We start from the raw sequence: 19453 nt of genomic DNA on the forward strand, positions 1-19453 counted from the left end.
AGTCTGCTTGAGATTCTCTGTCCCTCTGCCTTTCCTGCTCATGTGCTCTCTGTCTCTCTAAAATAAATCAATCTTATTAAAAAATAAAGAAAAGAAATGCCCCTAGATGGTGTAGACTCCTAGATGTACTATGGACAATTAATTCATCTGTTCAATGGGTAAACAGAGAAGTCAGCCATGTGCCAGGCACCATTCTGGGTTCAGGGCCTGTATTGATAAACAGATGAACATTCCTGAACTCTTGGAGCCTACATTCTATAGGAAGAGCCAGATAATAAACAATACACATAAGAACCAGGCAATTAATAGTACAGTAGAATAGGATTAGTGCTATAGGGAGCAGGGCTTGCTTATATAAGGACGGGGGGGGAGGGGATAAGGAATTAGACAGTATTCGTTGAGATCTCTCAGTCCTTAAATGCCCACAATGCAAATGCATTTGGGAGTATACATCTTGTGGATACAGCTCATGTGGCCCCTGGCGGAGCTGCCTGAACTGAACAAAAGAAGTAGGAAGAGAAAGTCTTAGACGATGCCTGATACTTAAAAAGCCCATTCTGTTCATGTTCATTAGTATTTAAAAACAGTATAAAATTACTGTTCAAATCCTTTGAGATTTAGGATCAGCTCTCTCGAGTCCCAGATTCTATTAAATTCTTTGAGTTCTTTTGCATCTGAGTAACTGTTAAAGTCTGTAGCATCCAAACTTTATCACATTCATTTTGGCTGTTTTTCTTTTCATAAACCGTATTAGGATTTTAGGTTATTTCTTGCAGAGCTCCTGCTAGAAGAAGCAGGGACTTTATTTAACATAAGTCATCTTTTATATCTTCTCCCACATTTTTAGGAATAAAATCCTAACCGAGCCTAGAAACTATTGCATCCAAAGTGTCGTTATGGGCTACTTACGGTCGGCATGGTTCTGACAATACTTGGAAACAGTGTTTGTGGCTGTTTCTGCTGACCCGGCTGCTTTGGCGCTGGCTGGACACTCGTGTTCTGGGGTGGCTGGATGGACTCCAGTGGCTGGTGGCTGTTCTTCGGTTGGGGCTGTCTGACTGTCTGGTCATTTATGTCTGGCAGGGGCTTCAATTCTAGATCCCCTAAAGATGGCTTTGATTCTAGTGGTTGCACCTGCTTATTTAAAGATTGTTTCGATTCCAGGTGATGTGAAGAAGGGCCTAACACTTGACCAACTTGAAAATACGAGTGTTTCAATGCCTACAAAAGCATGGAAATAAGAAATGTAAAACAGTTGCACCTAAATTTACTGCACACAAACGACTGACTGACAGCGGGCTTGGCATACAGCACTAGCCTAGATCAGCTTCAAAGACTTAGAAAGCATCCAGTTTTCCCTTTCTGTGGTACTTCAAAAAGGTAACCAGGAAATAATGATTTAGGACATAAATTTCATTGAAAAAATAAGGTACAACATAGTAGGAAGAATGTAAAACTCATGGGTAATGTCCAGGCAAAGCAACTGTTGTATTTGTATGAAGATAAAATCCAGCTTATAAACACGGGCTAAATTTGATGTGATTAATTCAAACCAAAATGCTAGATACTGATCATGGTTTTAGAGTCCCTCCAAAGCCATTCGGGAATGAGTTAAGAAGACCTTCTAAGGAGTTCATGTTAAATGATTAACTAGAACATTATATAAAATTCAGGGCCACTCTTATAGCTACATGCCTACCAGCAGTAAGAAAAATTCTAGGAAAGGAGATTACAAATGGATATGTGTTAGAGCTTATTATAGTAATGTATCAGCAAAGAGAAGATATTTCTTGGAAGAAAATATAAAAATAATAAAAAAAAGATCACTGTTTGGGTTTTAACCAGATCAGCCAAGCAGCTGCTGCTGCTGCATGGAGGTGGTGGGCTGGAGGGGAGGGTCCCTGGTGACTGCCTGGCCGCACAGTCTGCAGGAGTGGTTCTCCCGTGGCTGGGAGGTACGACTGTCATCTTGACATGCTACTAAGGGTGCTGCTGAACATCTTACAATAACAGGATGGTCCTCACAACAAAGAAGGATCTAATCCAAATGTCACAATGGCCAAAGTTGATGAAAATTGGTCTAAGGGATGTCTGAAGCCTTCCATACAGCTCAGCATATGGATACTGATCCCTTTACTCAGTAATCATACGCCTGGATTAAAGGAGGAACGTTCTCAGTTCTGCAGTTTGTGTTTGTATGTATGGGGGGAGGGTAAGGAGGGCACCTTAAGGTAGCCAAGCCCTATTACCCTGCACATCCTGCGCGAAGCCGGTTCCCACTGATGTGTGAGCACAGCTCTGACCCACAGTTAACTGCAAGGGCAGTTTTTGAGGGGACAGAAGTAGCTCCTGTATTCTGTAAGTTCAAGTCTCCTAACCTAGTCTTCCTGTTTCCACTAAAAAGCAGGGCTATGAAATAGTGGGCAAGAAAGAGGGTAAGGGCGGGAGGTATATTTCAGCAGATGTAGAAAGAGCTTTTATTCTGAGATGTCTAGAGCCTTTATTCTGAGATGTCTCCTACTACAGTCGATGTATGTGTTAATTACACCAACGTTTCTAAGTGGAGCTCTACAAATATAGGCAATTTAAATACATCAGTACCTGGCGCACAGAAAGCACTCAGTTTCTTAATTAAGTCCTATTAATTAGTATGTCAATACTCCTAAATTAAAAATGTACTGTTTTGGAGCTAGAAACTTTAAAAGTGTGATTTGCAATTTCAAGGCTTCATCTGTAACAATTTTTCCTCTTTAAGATATCAGCTACCATCCTTCAAGAAGAGGTGAGTCTTTAAGAAGGAACATGTTTTTTCTTGCTTATTCGGGGAATATTTGATCATCACATAGAGTAAGGATGTATGGAAAATTCTCAGGAAGAACTTAAAATAATCTGCAATAGCCAACACCAGGAAAAAAGTATTGCTCACATTTTGATGTTTTGCTTTTTTGTACTTCTTTCTAGTCATGTAATATATATACATATTTTTAATAAAATTATGTTGTATGTATAATAGTCTAGCCTACATTTAAACTTAGCATTTGGGCTTGAGAAGTCTCCAAAATGGTTACTTTATTTTAAAAATTCCATTTTTAATGGGAGCAAAGTAGTCTATGTTAAAGATATATATATATACCTCTAATGCGCAGTTTTCAATTAGCTTTGAGCATCTGTGGGCATAAATCTTTCTCCAACTTTCTGATTGTTTTCAACGTTCTTGATATACTACATTGCAAAACTATTTTCCATTACTTAGAGAAATAGCCTTTTAGCTGTTTTTTGTTGGTTTGTTACTGTTGTTTTTGCATTTTACCATAATGAACAATGGCTGCACATTTTAAAAAATAGTTTTTGGTAATTTTTATTTCTTTTTCTGATTTTTAAAAAATGTCTCATGCCCACTTCTTTTTTAGGTAAGAGTTAAAGACCTTTATTATATTTTTATTACAAAAGTTAACAAATATTTAGAAACATTAGAAAATACACGGTCTCATTTGTTGAAAAGAATTCTTGCTGCTTGTCTTCCAACCTTAGGATTTTCATAAGAGAAAAAAATTTAATTTTTATGTGAGCAAATCTGAGTTTTTCCTACAGAGAACAAACCGATGGTTATGAGAGGGGAGGTGGGTGGGGGTATGGGGGAAATGGGCGATGGGGCCTGAGATTAGCTTGAGATTAAATACTCACGTATACTTTCTTTAGTTCTTAATAGTTTAGTTCATCCTTCTTATTATTTAAACCTTCTGGGATTTACAAAAAGTATGGTAAGAAATAACCTAAATTTACTTTTTTCCTGAGAATTAAGTAACTGTGCCAGTGACAGTCCCCCTCCCCATGTTTACCTGCTGCTGACTTACAGCTGCTGCAAGTCGGGCTCTCTGTCGATTCTTATGCGAGTCCCTTCACTGTTGTAATCCTCTCACTTTACAGATTATTTTAATATCTGATCAGGCAAGCTGTTCGGGCCCTACCACTGTCCTCCATTTACTTATTCTTGTTCAAACCTGTCTTAACTATTTCCCATTTGTTCTTCCACTTCGCCTTCAGAAAACATTTCTCAAGTTAAATTTTTAAAAAGCCTTATAAATTTTTGGTACTTTTAATGCTGAATTTATATCTAAATAACAATAAGAATACAAGAAAGCTCATTATGACTTTTTCAAACTAAGCAAAGACAACCATGGCATTCTGGACTGCGCGACTTGAGTATCTAGATGTCTGAAGGCTGGGCACAGAGGCGCTGGGGGAGGGCGCCACCTGCTGGCCTCTTGTGGGAGCTGGAGCGTGACCAGTACTCCAGTCCTACGGAGGCTTGATACCATTGCGTAGTGTGAACAAGAACCCACCTCCAACCCATGGGAGAACACAGAAAGTCTCCTATGTTGCACAGTTGAAGAGATGCCCTGTTACTCCAAGTTTCTTCCTAATTAGCTGTCACATGCCTGAATTTTTATTAAAGAAATTAATTCCTTTCAGCCTCAACCTCATTTGAACCACAAGACACTGAAAATCATGGGAGTGGCTGTTTTCTCAATTCTCCCAGGGATGTTATAGGCCTAGAAATGAATTCATTACATATTGGATGCCTCACGTTTTCAGGCTTATTTATAGGTTGGTAAAAACCTGGTTGAGAACAGACTTACTTTGTAAACGAAAATATCCCTGGTATTGTAAAATCTCAAAAGCAAAAAAAAAGAAAAAAACACTGTACCAGAGGGATGTGTCTTACCTGACTTGCTGTTGGTCGCTTCTTCGGATCCCAATTCAGCATTTCAGTCATAAGCTGAATCGCTTCATTACTGGCATTGGGAATAAGAGTTTTTAAGTTTATAGGAACACACTGGGGAAAACGGAAGTTCATAGAGGATGCAAGCTGGTACCCTTCTGGCCAGTCACTCTGTTTAAGGAATATATAAGTGGGTGGGACAGGAGAGCAAAAAGAAAATGGTTTTTAGTGATCAATTTAAAAATACAGGTATAATATACAAATCGCTGGTGGTTTAGTGTTGATTTATAGAAACAGAATGAAATACCAGAACTACAACTCAGTGCTATATATAATATAGAAAGAATATTAAACTCTTGTCCATTTTTTAGATCTTAATGATGATACCCAGCCGACTTTGAATAAATAAGGCACAAGTGGTGTATACAAACAGCTGATCATCCCAAAGACCCTCATTATGTTAGACATTGCACATAGTTAGGAAATAACAAATTACACGAAGCTTTAATAACTATGTTTGCTTGTCTAATTTTAACTACAAGGCACATACTTAAATAATTAGGCTGTAATTATACATACTTATTAAGTACATATCAGAAAGTAAGGTCTGGCTGAATGCAGTAGTTAATTGAGAAGTACTCAGGTCGAGGAATCAAATACCCAAGGCAGAGGTATGTAAAATGAACCAGGAAAGGTTAAGAGGAAATGGTCTAAGACACCTGGGATTCTAGAGTTGATGCCAATGAATATTCGCAGAGTAAATGGGAAAGAGTCTAAGCAAGGATGGCCACGAGGTCATCAACGGGTCACGAACCCAAAGTAAATATACAGAATTCTAAATAGAATGTTCCTTTAAGTTCTTAAAGGTAAGAACCCTTTTTTTTTCAGTCTTGAAGGATTCTGACTTCTCATCCCACCCAATTGAAAAAAAAAAAAGGATAAGAAAAATAACTATTAAAACATAAGCCTATTTGAAAATGAAAATATCAGATGGCTAGGTAAAAATCATAATCAAAAGTTATAACAACTTAAGGACAAGAGTACTCACTTTTTTGGGAGTCCCTAAAACTTGGCAAATCTTAAAGATTTCATCGACCTCACTTGTCCCTGGGAAGAGTGGCCTTAATGTATATAGTTCAGCCATTATACTCCCAACAGCCCATATATCAATGGGAGAGCTGTACGCTGAAGATCTTAATAAAACTTCAGGGGCACGATACCTATGGAAATAGAAAACAAAACAAAGCGGGCCATTTTGGTTGGAGTTGGAAAGATGGAGAAATGGTGGGGTTTGGTTATACATTTCAATCAAGGAACCAGTACTAAGTGCCTTCTCTGTATTTGGCATTTGCATAGCATGTTGGGGCTCAGTTGGACATATACATTTTCCCTGGCTACTAACAGTTGGCGGGGTTAGAGACAAACGAAATGTCCAAGTGGCCTAAGTTAGGAACTCAAATGAATAAACATAGAAATAAGTACTATAAGACAGGGTTGGGGGGGGGGGGACTCTGAATGGAAGCAGAGGTATTCTGAATGAGAACAGTAGCATAATTTTATAAAATATATCCATGGTGTATTTATATGAAGGATAGAAAACAAAAGATGAACAAAGACTATCTCTAAGTAGTGGGGTTTTCCTCTTCTTTTTACTTATCAGATTGAAAGTGCTGATTCCTTCAGTGGACTCGGTTTCCCCAACTGACAATATCTTCAATGAAGAAAAATACCCTGTTTATGAGAGCAAAGGTACCTGGTGGAAAAGTAGTCTCAATTCTAACTTTTTTTTCACATTGAAATGTATAGATTTAGCAGCCCAAATATTTCACAGTATTGTCTTTTTGCTTCTGTTCCGAGTACCTCTCTTTGACAGGTTTATTGAGATATAATTTGAATAACACACAACTCATCCATTTAGAAGCGTATGACTCAGGGGCTTTAAATATATTCAGTAGGTGTGTAATCCATTATCACAATCAATTTTGAACATTTTCATTGGCCCCAAAGAAACTTCACACCTCTCCAATGTCCCTGTACCCCCAGCACTAGTCTACTTTCTGTCTCTAGAGATTTGCCCGATTGTGTGTACTTCATACCAGTGGAACCATATTCTATCCAATCCTTGTGCACTGGCTTCTTTCACTTAACATGTTTTTTTTTTTTTTTTAAAGATTTTATTTTATTTGAGAGAGAGAGAGATAGAGCACAAATAGGCAGAGGGGCAGGCAGAGGGAGAGGAAAAAGCAGGTTCTCCACTGGGCAGGGAGCCCAATGTGGGGCTCGATCCCAGGACTCTGGGGTCATGACCTGAGCCAAAGGCAGTCATTTAACCAACTAAGCCACCCAGGCGCCCCACTTAACATGTTTCCTAGGTTCATCCAAGTTGTACTGTAGCACCTATCAGTAGTTCATTCTTTTTACCACAAAATAATATTCCATTATATGGCTGTCGCACACTTTAGTTATCCATTCATCAGTGGATGGGCATTTGGGTTGTTTCCAATTTTTGGCTATTATAAGGAATGCTGTTGTGAACATTCATATATAAGTTTTTGTGTGGGTGTGTGTTTTCCTTTTTCTGAGGTGCAGAGGTATGGAATTTCAGATCCCATGGGAACTAGATGCTTAACCACCGAGGAACTATGGACTCTCTTGTGCATTTTACATTCACCCCAGCGGTGTATGACGGAACCAGTTTCTCTGTGTCCTTGCCAATGCTTGTTACTATATTTTTGATATTTTTATGAGACACAATTAATAGTTTTGAAAGTCTTGCCAAGTTTAAATTTTGAAAACAAGTCTTCTCAATTGCTTTCCATTTCAGTACAGTGTCTAAATTTACCCAGTTGAAAATAGATACTCAACCAAAAACAGAACTGTGCTTCCTCCCCCCCAGAAGCTCCAGTATTCCCCATCTCAATTAGTGCTGACACCATCCTTCCAGCTGCTCGGTAAACAAAGCAAAACAAAACAAAAACCCCCTTAGAATCATCGACTCCTTTATCTTATACCGCACATCTGATTCATCAGGAAATCATGGCTGCCCTACTTTAAAAATAGCACCTCCATGGCCACCAGATCCAAGTCACTGTCATTCCCTGCCAGTGTAACAGTCTCCTACCTGGTCTCCCTGCTTCTTCCCTTGCTCTTCTAAAATCTGTTTCTAACACAGCAGTGACAGTGATACTTTTGAGACCTGGCAGACCCCATCGCACCTCTTCTCAGCATTCTCCAGGGGCTCCCCAGTTCACTAAGATTAACAAGCCACCACAGTCCTTATGATGACCTATAAGGACCTCAGATCTTGCCCTCCATTAACTTTCCAGCCCCATTTCCTATTGCAGCCTTCCTTATTCATTATTCATTCTCCTCTCTGCAGAATTCACACACGGCTTTGATGTCTCAAGGCCTCTACACGCAGCATTTTCTCTGCCTGAAAGCTCCGTGCCTTGGCATCTCCTTCGCAGAGAGACCCTCTGTTTAAAATAGCAGCGTGCCCCTTCCCTCGCCTAGCCCTCCTACCCCCGTCCGTTTCCATATTTTGTTCTTCTCCATAATAATGTATCATCATCTGATATACAAATATTCTTGTTTTTATTGGAATGTAATACACATGCAGGAAAATGCATGTATCATAAGAGGACAACTTGCTGAATTGTCACAAATAGAATATACCCATTGACCCAGTGCCAAGATCAAGAAACTGGGTGTTACCAGCAGCCCAGGAGGCCCCTCTCCTGCACTCTCGCAGTCACTACTCAAGTAACTGCTACCCTGACTTCTAACAGCAGAGATTAGTTTTCTCTATTTTTGTACTTTGTAGAAATGGAATCATACCATATGTACTTTTTTTTTTTTTTCTGTTTGGCCTCTTACTCTCAGCATTATATCTGTGAGAGTCGGTCATATTGTTGCATGTAGTGACTTTGGTTCGCATTGATGTAAGGCATCCCACTGGATGAATATATTATGCTGCATGTGATGGACATTTGGGTAGTTTGGAGTTTGAGACATGAACACATGTCCTTTTTTTTTTTTTAAGATTTTTATTTATTTATTTGACAGACAGAGATCACAAGTAGGCAGAAAGGCAGGCAGAGAGAGAGAGGAAGGGAAGCAGGCTCCCCGCTGAGCAGAGAGCCTGATGCGGGGCTCGATCCCAGGACTCTGGGATCATGACCTGAGCTGAAGGCAGAGGCTTTAACACACTGAGCCACCCAGGTGCCCCGAGCACATGTCTTTTGATGAACATGCGCATGTCTTTCTGTTGGTAACTCATGATATTTTTAGCTTATTTAGGTGTTTTGTTTTGTTTTGTTTGTTTTAATATTTTATTTATTTATTTGACAGACAAGAGAGAGCACAACCAGGGGAGCAGCAGGCAAAGGGAGAGGGAGAAGTAGGCTCCCCACTGAGCAGGGAGCCCAGTATTAGGGCTCAGTCCCAGGACCCTGGGATCACGACCTGAACCGAAGGCAGATGCTTAATGACTGAGCCACCCAGGTGCCCTAACTTGCTTATTTGTATATGGGATGTCATGTAAGCAGCATGAGATCAATGGTTTTTCTGTTTTGTTCACTTCTGTGTTCCGCATGCCTGAAATAGTGCCTAGCACATAGTAGGGGTTCCACAAGTGTTTGTTGAATGAATGAATGAATGAAATCTCTTTTCCTTCAGAATAGTTGTGACCCAGTCCTCCTCTCTCCACAGAATCATTGTCCACAGAATGCAAAATTCATTTCAATATTTTGTTTTAAATACTCAAAATGGAACCTCCAGAAAGCTATGTTAATGACACACTGTAGTAAAGCTTCAACATAGACTTACTTCTGCCTCTACAGAGTTGCATAAAGGTACTCACCATCTGGTAGAGACATAATCAGTATATGGTGGCTGTGATCTTAATTCTCTTGCAAGTCCAAAATCAGCAATTTTCACAAGTTCTGGACCCATACAAAGCAAGTTTTCTGGTTTCATATCCCTATGAAAAAAACCTTGGTAACGTAGAGAGGAAAAGCAGTAATTGAGCATTATGTCTAAACATATTTGACTTCTCAACAAAATATAACTGAGCCTCTCTGTTGTAATTAGGGATGTGAACTTGGGGAGAAAAATCCATATTTATTATCTAAAAACTGATGGAGGTGGGGACCCTGCTTTCAAAATTTGATAAGGAAGTTCACACAGTATATGAGGCCATTTAAAATACCCACTTAACACGTATTTCTGTTTGTGAATCCAGTAAGTTCAAGCACTTGGGCTAGATACTGCCACATTCCAATTATCTCCAGTAATTTGCACAACTTGAAGGAGGTATTATGGTCACTATTATGTAGTAAATGAGGAGGGAGAAGCCCAGAGAGAAGGAACCTAATTAAAGCCGGAGCAAAGCTACATAATCAGGCTTATGTCACTTATTTGAAAAGTCCATTAAACAAAAATAGAACTCCACACATTTTAGCCAGTTCCTTAATTTACAATTACTTTATTTAATCGCTCTGATCTCCCCTGGCAGCTGCCTTATTGAAAAACCCAATTATTTACCAATTCAGTATGTAAAATAAGTGGTTACTGAAGCTGAGAGGCAGGGCAATGAAACTGAGGCAGAAAAGGCAGCAAGAACACGAAAGCCCTCTTGTACGTTTCTTTTCTTTTTTTTTTTTTTAAGATTTTATTTATGTATTTGACAGACAGAGATCACAAGTAGGCAGAGAGGCAGGGGAAAACAGGCTCCCCATTGAGCAGAGAGCCCGATGCGGGGCTCGATCCCAGGATCCTGGGATCATGACCTGAGCCGAAGGCAGAGACTTTAACCCACTGAGCCACCCAGGTGCCCCTCTTTGTACATTTCTAAGGGGGATCTAAAGCTTGCTGGCTGTAGACGGATGGCCTGTCTTCTAATGACCTTGCAAGGTGGGAGAATCCAGAAGGGTCCTGGTCATCAGTTGTAGTCATCGTCATGAGGGGGTTTTCATGTAGCTGTAGCCTAAACTTTTTAAGTCAAATTTTAAGCCCGAGCCTTTTTGATTCCTGCTAAGCCTGTGTGGGCTCTACGTTTGTGACATCTAACAGTTTTGTACTCAGTTTATCTGGGACTTCTTACTCAAACTAGTTGTTGAGATCCATTTCACGAACTTTCAAGGGAAATACACTGCACTTTCGTAACATGAAGACCAGAACAGGAGCACACGTGGCGGTGAGTAAAGCAACATAAAATCATACAGAATGAAACCAATTGCGTATCTGTACAGTTGACTTTTCCCCCATTCTCACAAATATATCAGTAAGTTGGTCCTTATTTTAATTAAAATAATAGTCTTGTTTTTAGTTAGCTACTATTTTAAAAATATTTACTCAAAGTATTACATCTGAGATCTTCTCCAGTACAGCAAGAATAATGTAGCATTCGTAAAAATGTCTGTTGTTCTTGGGATCTGGTGTCCCCAGTCATTGCATCATCGGTTGTATAATCAACCATACGTTATTCATATTATTTACTTGCGGCAGTAGTTTTTAAACCCCCCAACTAACTTCTTCCCTTCAACCACTTTGACTCTAAAGTTGCTGGTAGTTCATATAGATATCCAAGGAATGGAAACCAGTTTTATTACTAGCCTGAAAAATATCAATTATCACAAAGCTGTTTCCAAAATCAAATAATTCATAATGCTTTTGATTTTTCCACACCACACTTGTTTCTACTGGCATAATTTAACTCAGGCAAATATCATGAGTTACCATGCTGGCCAGTGTTTGAAAATAGGCTGAATATCAAAAATTCATTATGAACAATTAGAATAGAATATATTTTTGTCTCCATGTAATTAATAAATGACTTTAATCAATGGATTGTAGTATATCATCATAGGCTTTAGACTTTTTATTTTTAATATCTTCCTTCTTTTTCTTTTTTAAAACTTAAATTCCATTAGCCAGCATATAGCAGTACATCATTAGTTTCAGATGTAGAATTCCATAATTCATCGGTTGCTTATAACATCCAGTGCTCGTCACATCTCGTGCCCTTCTTAATTAGGGTTTAGACTTTTAAAGGACAAAAAAAGTGGGGTTCAGGAATATTCTGACAATGCTTATAAGGAATAAATGATAAATAGAGTTTTTAGAAAATAAATTACTTCCTATAACAGTTAAAGGGAAAAGGAGAAGATATAAAATATGGGATGAAACATGAAAACACACTAACAATGGGGATTTTCAAATGCCTCTGTTCATAATGCAGCGGTGGTCTGGCATAAAGTCTTCCCATTCAATATCTAAGTATCTAGGGATTCTAAACAAATGTTTGCCAAATATTTTCATAATAATCACGTTAACTTTTTGGATGAATTATTTGGTTTGATAAGATACATAAAAAACTATAAATGAAGATCACATAAATAAGAAACTCATAGAAACAAGATCACTTTCTTTAATTTCACTCAAAGAACAGAAACAACTAAATGTAAATACTAAGAAAACTATAAAATACCATAGCACTGTGCTTTAAACTGTTTAAATGTGGGGCGCCTGGGTGGCTCAGTGGGTTAAAGCCTCTGCCTTCGGCTCAGGTCATGATCCCAGGGTCCTGGGATCAGGGTCCTGGGATCCTGAGTCCCACGTTGGGCTCTCTGCTCAGCAGGGAGCCTGCTTCCCTTCCTCTCTCTCTGCCTACTTGTGATCTCTGTCTGTCACATAAATAAAAATGTTAAAAAAAAAAAGAATTACAGAAATTCTAGGTTTTTTAAAATAAAATTGTCAGTGTGTGTAGCCCCATACTCCAAATCTGTAGTTATTCAGTGTAACACTATTTAACAGATTATATATGATTCTTGTGCATGACCTTGACAGTAATCTAAAGAGGCAGGGAAAGGAAATTTAAACTTACCATGTTTATGGATAAATGCCAGCCCCTGTAATATTTGATACATAATATTTCTGATGACTGACTCAGGGAACAGCTTGTTTCTGTGAAGACAGGAACAAATAAACGGTCATGTAATTCTGTTAACCAACCTACCAAAACAAGAGGGCAGATGTTCCTCCTCCCTGGGAACCCCTGTTGGTTTCATAATCATGGTTAAGGGTGTGATTTATAGCTTTATAGTTGTTAAGGTTATACATTTAAAACATGACAATTAGAATTTTTGTCTGTTTTGATGTTTGATAAAAACTCAAATCCAATAATGGATGTGTTGCACAGATACTCAGCTAAATTTTAAACTGTCCTGAGAGGAGCAAAATAAATTGGAAAACTGATAACCATAAGATAATGCCAAATGTGCAAATACATAAAATGTAGGCTTTAAGAGTTTTAGGGGCATAACTGCTTCAGTTCTATATTGTCTACTAGTACTGTCCAGTGGAAATATAGTAAGAGCCACAAATGAGAACCACTTATGTATTTAAATTTTCTCTAGTAGCCACATTAAAAAAGCAAATGAAATGTGAAATTAATTTTTAACAATATATTTTATTTAATATATACCAGATATTATTTCAACATGTGATCAATATAAAAATTAATGAATTTCTTTTTTTTGTACCAAGTTTTCAAAGTCTGATGTGTATTTTAATTTTACATTTAAAGCACATCTCAATCCAGACTAGCCACATTTCTAAGAGTTCAAGAGTCCTGGGGTGCCTGGGTGGCTCAGTGGGTTAAAGCCTCTACCTTCCACTCGGTTTATGATCTCAGGGTCCTGGGATCGAGCCCCGCATTGGGCTCTCTGCTCAGTGGGGAGCCTGCTTCCCTCTCTCTCTCTCTGCCTGCCTCTCTGCCTGTGATCTCTGTCTGTCAAATAAATAAATAAAATCTTAAAAAAAAAAAAAAGTTCGAGAATCCCATGTGACTAGTAGCTACTGTACTGGACAGAGGGGCTTTATATGGAATTTATATGAAGTTTAAAGTAAGATCCTAATAGGAACTAAATTAAGACAAACATTAATTGTTAACATGCCACAAATTAATGTGATGAACACATTAATTTTTTGACCCTGAATTAATTATTTGACCCTGAAACCATGATGTTTTGGAAGTAATCATTTTAAACTTCAAAAGCTCATCATAATTTCAACACTTTTTAATATATTTATTACAGCATGATTGATTAGATTAGGGTGTTTATTCAAAATGTTCTCAACATGTAGAAAATGGCTTATTTCTGAATATCGTTAACTATATTATATGCTTATCTAATGTCTTAAAATATCCCACTAAATGGGCTAAGAACACACAATAGACAAAGAAAGATAAATTCTGGTCTTACATCAAAATTGAAAATAGTATTGATCACATATTATTGAAATAGTTTTAAAACTCATTTTCGTAAACAATAAAATAAATTTTAAAAGAGGCAAAATATTTTCATCCTTGCCAACAATTTAAATTTATAAAAAGAATGCTATAAATTAAAGATACAGTTATAGCACTGAAGCAAAGATTTATGTATATTGGCTTTCAGGTAAAATAGATTAAAAAGTTTACTTGAATAAAAAAGATTTTTAAATTAATCTTCATCCTTAAAACAATGTTCGGGAAGTTAAGCTACCAAAAACAAGGTGTAAAAATACCACTTAACCTCAGACAGCTCTTTACCATGTACCATTGTTAATTGTTAACAATTGTTAAATTTATACCTTTGACATTAAATAATATTCAAACAATATCATTTTTAGTTCCACTTCATTAAGAAATCTGGAATTGAATCATGAAATTCCAAAGTTGATTCTTTTTAGTGTTCATTTAGTGTTCATTTACTATTGCATTAACCACTTTCAATAACAGATACAGATATATATATATCTGTATATATATATATATATATAGAGAGAGAGATCTTACGGAAAAAAAATACACACACACACACACACATAAGTAATCTCTACATCCAGTGTAGGGCTCTAACTCACAACCCTGAGATCAAGCTCTACTGACTGAGCCAGCCAGGTGCCCCTTATATAGTTTTTAAATCAGATGAAAGTACAACATTTCAGATATTTATATTTACTTAATTTCTTTTTCTTCAACACATATATCTTAATATATCACGCATAGGTTTATCACTCCATACATTTTATTTATTTATTTTATGTTTTTAAAGATTTTATTTATTTTTTTGAGAGAGAGACAAAGAGAGAACCAGCAGGGGGAGCAGCAGGGAGAGGGAGAAGCTGACTGCCCATCCCGCAGGGAGCCCGGGATCATGACCTGAGCCAAAGGCAGCCACTTAGCTGACTAAGCCACCCACGTGCCCCACTCCATACATTTGAAAGAGCATAATTATTAGAAGCCAAAAATTTAAGATTGCCCATCACCTGATTAAGAAACTATTCAGATTTTTCAGTATTCTAAGCCAGTCCTAATCCATTTACATGTATAACTTTTATATTAAGTACAGTGTCACATAATTACAATTTTGATTTCTGTTTTTTAGCCACTTGGGCATTTTCATAATTTTCATAACTATCATCTTTAATGGCTACAAAGTAATTCCATCAATATTATAAACTATAATTACCAATCTATTCTCCTAATAGTTATTTCTTTTAAGAAGTTTAGAGAGATAAATGAAGCATGCTATAGTCATTTAGCAGAACATACTAACTATAGTAACTGTGAAGATTATATATCAGCACAACAAAATGCTTGTAAGTGAATCAATCAAATAAAAAAATGATCACCATTAAAATGGCAACTATGTAAAAAAACAGGCATGGCTGGTTCCAAGGGCTAGAAAGAACTGTAGAAAAACAAACAGTGATTTGAGGGGTAGAAATTTTTTTTACTTTTAACTATTAATGTTATAATGATAGCTTGTGGAACCTAACAGGCATTCAGTAAGTATTTTTTGAAAGAAGGAAAAAAATATGATTAAAGAAAACTTCACTCGCCATCCCTAAGGATTACCTTGAGTGTGTATATAATGTGTATATGAAAGAAATACAGAGAGAGCAGTCATCATTCTACTGGGAAGTTTATTTCTAAAGTATTTTAGGATCTTCTGTTGAACAACTCTGGCTTTAAAAGCAGGTAAAATGGTCACTAATCTCCCACATGTGGCCATCAGTTACCACCAAAATATTAGCCTCCCCAGGCTCAAGGCAGATACCTGACGCCCTCTCTCTTTAGAGATTCTGTTAATGGGTTTAAAAATGAAAATGAGAATTTCTTTGCGATTGGTAACACATTAAGTTTTATCGTTCACTTAAACATTCTAACAAATGAACTTATTAGATCCCTTCATGAAAACTGCCTCATTCCTTCCTCCCTTTTTTCATTCACCTTTCACAATTTGCTTGCGAGAGCAATGAAGGTAATCTCAATTTTGTTCACGTCTGGCTTTATTAGTATTCAAACTATAGAAGGATTTTGGGGGTGCCTGATTGGCTCATTTGGTTTAAGGGTCTGACTCTTGATCTCAGCTCAGGTCTTCATCTCAGGGTCATGAGTTCAAGCCCCATGTTGGGCTCCACTGGGCGTAGAGCCTACTTAAAAAACAAACCAATAAGCCAAACTATAGATAGATTTTGTTTCTAAAGTATAGATAGATAATGTGTATTTACATCAGAAAAATGGTGACTATGTCATAGCTGGTTCTTCTTTAAGGTTATAAAGGTAGCAGCTAATTAATACATCCACCTCTTGGACTGATATATCTGTACACTGTTAAGTGTAACATATTGAGGGGATCCAAGGAACTCACAGAGGAGATGATGGGGAAAACATTATAGTTTTTATAAAATAAAGGCATACCTGTCTTTCATTAATTGATAGAGGTTTTCTTTCATATATTCAAATATAAAATAGAGATGGTCATTTTCTCTGATAACTTCTTTAAGTTTAATCACATTGGCATGATTGAGTTTCTTCAGAGACTGTAACACAGCAAATAAGCATTAAAATTCTTAAAACAAAGTTATTGAAGTCGGCAAAATCTCATCAATCTCTATGATAATTACCTTAAGTAATCTTCCATTTCTTCTGCACTCATGAGTGAATTAAGTCTTAATGTCTATAGAACATCTTAGAATACCAATTTTAAAGTAAGCAGTAATTGTTTTAAGTAATGAATGTAAGTACAAAAATAAACCAAGCCAATAATACCTGCCAAACATTTCAATCTGTCACTTTTTTTTCTCAGTCTATTCACTAGGCCTAACTTTTTTCTGACTTAACTATGTGAAGTTCCATACAAAGGTATCCAGAAATTTATGCATATACAATATACAAAAATATACAGCATAAAATAGAAATGGTATATAGTAATTAAAAGTTGTCTTTCCTTTGATAACATGAATTAAAACGCTCTTTTAAAAGTGAGTATACATTGAAATATGAGTGTATAGTTTTTTCTGTTGTCCTCTACTGACATTCGGGTAAGAAATGAGAAATTACTTAGGAAGACAAAGAAAAAAACATAAGAAATACAATTATCTTTGGAATGTTTTCTACAAAGAACAGAACAATCCCTTTAGCTACCATCCTCATAAATCAGACAGGGTGAGGCAGAGCGAAGGCCTCCTAGTGTTCTTTACACCTGTAGGATCTTACCTTAACTTCTCTCAAGTTCATACATTCATCCCAAGAATAGAACTTTCTCTTCATTCTGAAATCAAATAAGAAAAGCTTAGTGTACAGGGACAGAGGATTTGAAACACAACTTATGCTGTTGGCTTTCTTAACTCTAGTATTCACTTTGGGTAACTGTGATCTCCCCTCCTCCTTAAAAGGAAGTCCCCTCTCTTCTGTATATCTCAAGGCAGTTTGGTACAGGTGCACGATTATGTTCTATCTGAAATTCTGCTTTAAACACAATGGTGAAAGGATTACCATTAATCTTCCTTTCTGGGTGCCTTCTCATATTTCCCTCATCAGTTTAATTGTGCTTTTCTAAAAGGTCCCCTTCCAAATTTTCTCTTTCTAGAACTTAACAGATAAATATGAAACACTAAAGTGGAGAGGGGAAGAAAATCACAAACGCTGGTAGCAAATTTAGTGATGTAACTTGAACTGAGGACTTCTATATCATTACCTCTGCTTTAAACATGCAGCCCATAAAGTTAAGTGATTCAGGTCAACAAAAATTCAGAAGCAACCAAACTTTAGAAATAGCTTTTTTTTTAAATTTTTTTCTTAGTTTTTATTATTGAAGTTTAGCTGACATAAAATGTTACATTAGTTTTAGGTATATAACATAGTGATTCAACAGTTATGTACATTATGAAATGCTCGCCATGATAAGTGTAGTCACCATCTGATATTATTACAATATTATTTACTCTATTCCCTTTGCTCTACTTTTTGTCTCTGTGATTTATTTATTTTATGACTGGAAGTTTGTGCCTCATAATCCCCTTTACCTATTTCTCTCATCTCCCCACCCCACCCAGCAACCACCAGTTTGTTCCCTTTATCTATGAGTCTGGTTTTTTGTTCATTTATGTTTTTTTTTAACCTTTTAGATTCCACATATACATGAAAGCATATGGTATTTGTTCTTCTCTGACTTGTCTCACATAGCATAGTACTCTAGGCGCATCCATGTTATCATAAATGGCAAGATTTCATTCTTTTTTTATAGCCAGATAATATTCCATTGTATATATATATATACCAGATCTTCATCATCTTTATTTTTTTTAGTTTTTATTTAAATTACAGTTAGTTAACATATAGAGCATATTAGTTGCAGGTATACAGTAGAGTGATTCAACGCTTCCATACATCACCCAGTGCTCATCGTGACAAGCACCTTCCTTAATCACCCCCATCATCTGTTTCCCCTATCCCCCCCCGATAACCATCAGTTTGTTCTCTGTAGTTAAGAGTCTGTTTCTTGGTTTGCCCCCTCTCTCTTTTCCCCCACCCCCGTTGCTTATTTGTTTTGTTTCTTAAATTCCACATATGAGTGAAATCATATGGTATTTGTCTTTCTCTGACTGACTTATTTCACTTAGCGGAATACTCTCTAGCTCCACCCATGTCATTGCAAATGGCAAGATTTCATTCTTTTTTATGGCTGAGTAATATTCCTTTATATATATTCCTTTATACACCTACACACACACACCCCCCACATCTTCTTTACCCATTCATCTATTAATACATACTTGAATTGCTTTCATATCTTGGATGTTGCAAGTAATGCTGCAGTAAATATAGGGGTGCATTTATCTTGTCAAATTAGTGTTTTTCATTTTGGGGGAATAAATAGCCAGTAATAGAATTCCTAGATAATATGGCAGTTCTATTTTTTTTTTTAAGATTTTATTTATTTGACAGAGATCACAAGTAGGCAGAGAGGCAGGCAGAGAGAGAGGAAGGGAAGCAGGCTCCCTGCTGAGCAGAGAGCCGGATGCGGAGCTCGATCCCAGGACCCTGGGATCATGACCCGAGCCGAAGGCAGAGGCTTTAACCCACTAAGCCACCCAGGCGCCCCTGGCAGTTCTATTTTTAATTTTTTGAAGAACCTCCATACTGTTTTCCACAATAGTTGTACCAATTTACATTCCTAGTGCACAAGGGTTCCCTTTTCTCCACATCCTTACCAACGGTTATTTCTTGTCTTTTTAATTTTAGTTATTCTGACAAATGTGAGGTGATATCTCATTGTGTATTTGATTTCCCTGATGATTAGTGATACTGAACATCTTTTCATGTGTCTGTTGGCCATATGTATTTCTCTGGAAAAATGTCTGCTCAGGTCCTCATCCATTTGTTAATTGGATTAT

The 19453-nt window shown here is 37.1% G+C and overlaps 1 protein-coding gene across 4 annotated transcripts in view; it reads right to left on the minus strand.

Annotated features, from left to right (window-relative positions):
• MAK (male germ cell associated kinase) overlaps nt 1-19453 on the minus strand; it is a gene marked incomplete at both ends in the record, with an annotated part of 50701 nt that overhangs the window by 21858 nt on the left and 9390 nt on the right. For 3 of the 4 annotated variants that reach the window (XM_080806894.1, XM_080806893.1, XM_080806892.1), the window contains 7 exons: nt 910-1221; nt 4727-4894; nt 5772-5943; nt 9585-9717; nt 12609-12688; nt 16476-16597; nt 17274-17328. In XM_080806894.1, the coding sequence (XP_080663020.1) occupies nt 910-1221; nt 4727-4894; nt 5772-5943; nt 9585-9717; nt 12609-12688; nt 16476-16597; nt 17274-17328 (1042 nt within the window). The remainder of the gene's footprint in view (nt 1-909; nt 1222-4726; nt 4895-5771; nt 5944-9584; nt 9718-12608; nt 12689-16475; nt 16598-17273; nt 17329-19453) is intronic. The other variant, XM_080806895.1, reaches the window with a different exon arrangement.

The sequence above is a fragment of the Martes martes genome (genome assembly GCF_963455335.1).
Source record: "Martes martes genome assembly, chromosome: 6".
NCBI lineage: Eukaryota > Metazoa > Chordata > Mammalia > Carnivora > Mustelidae > Martes > Martes martes.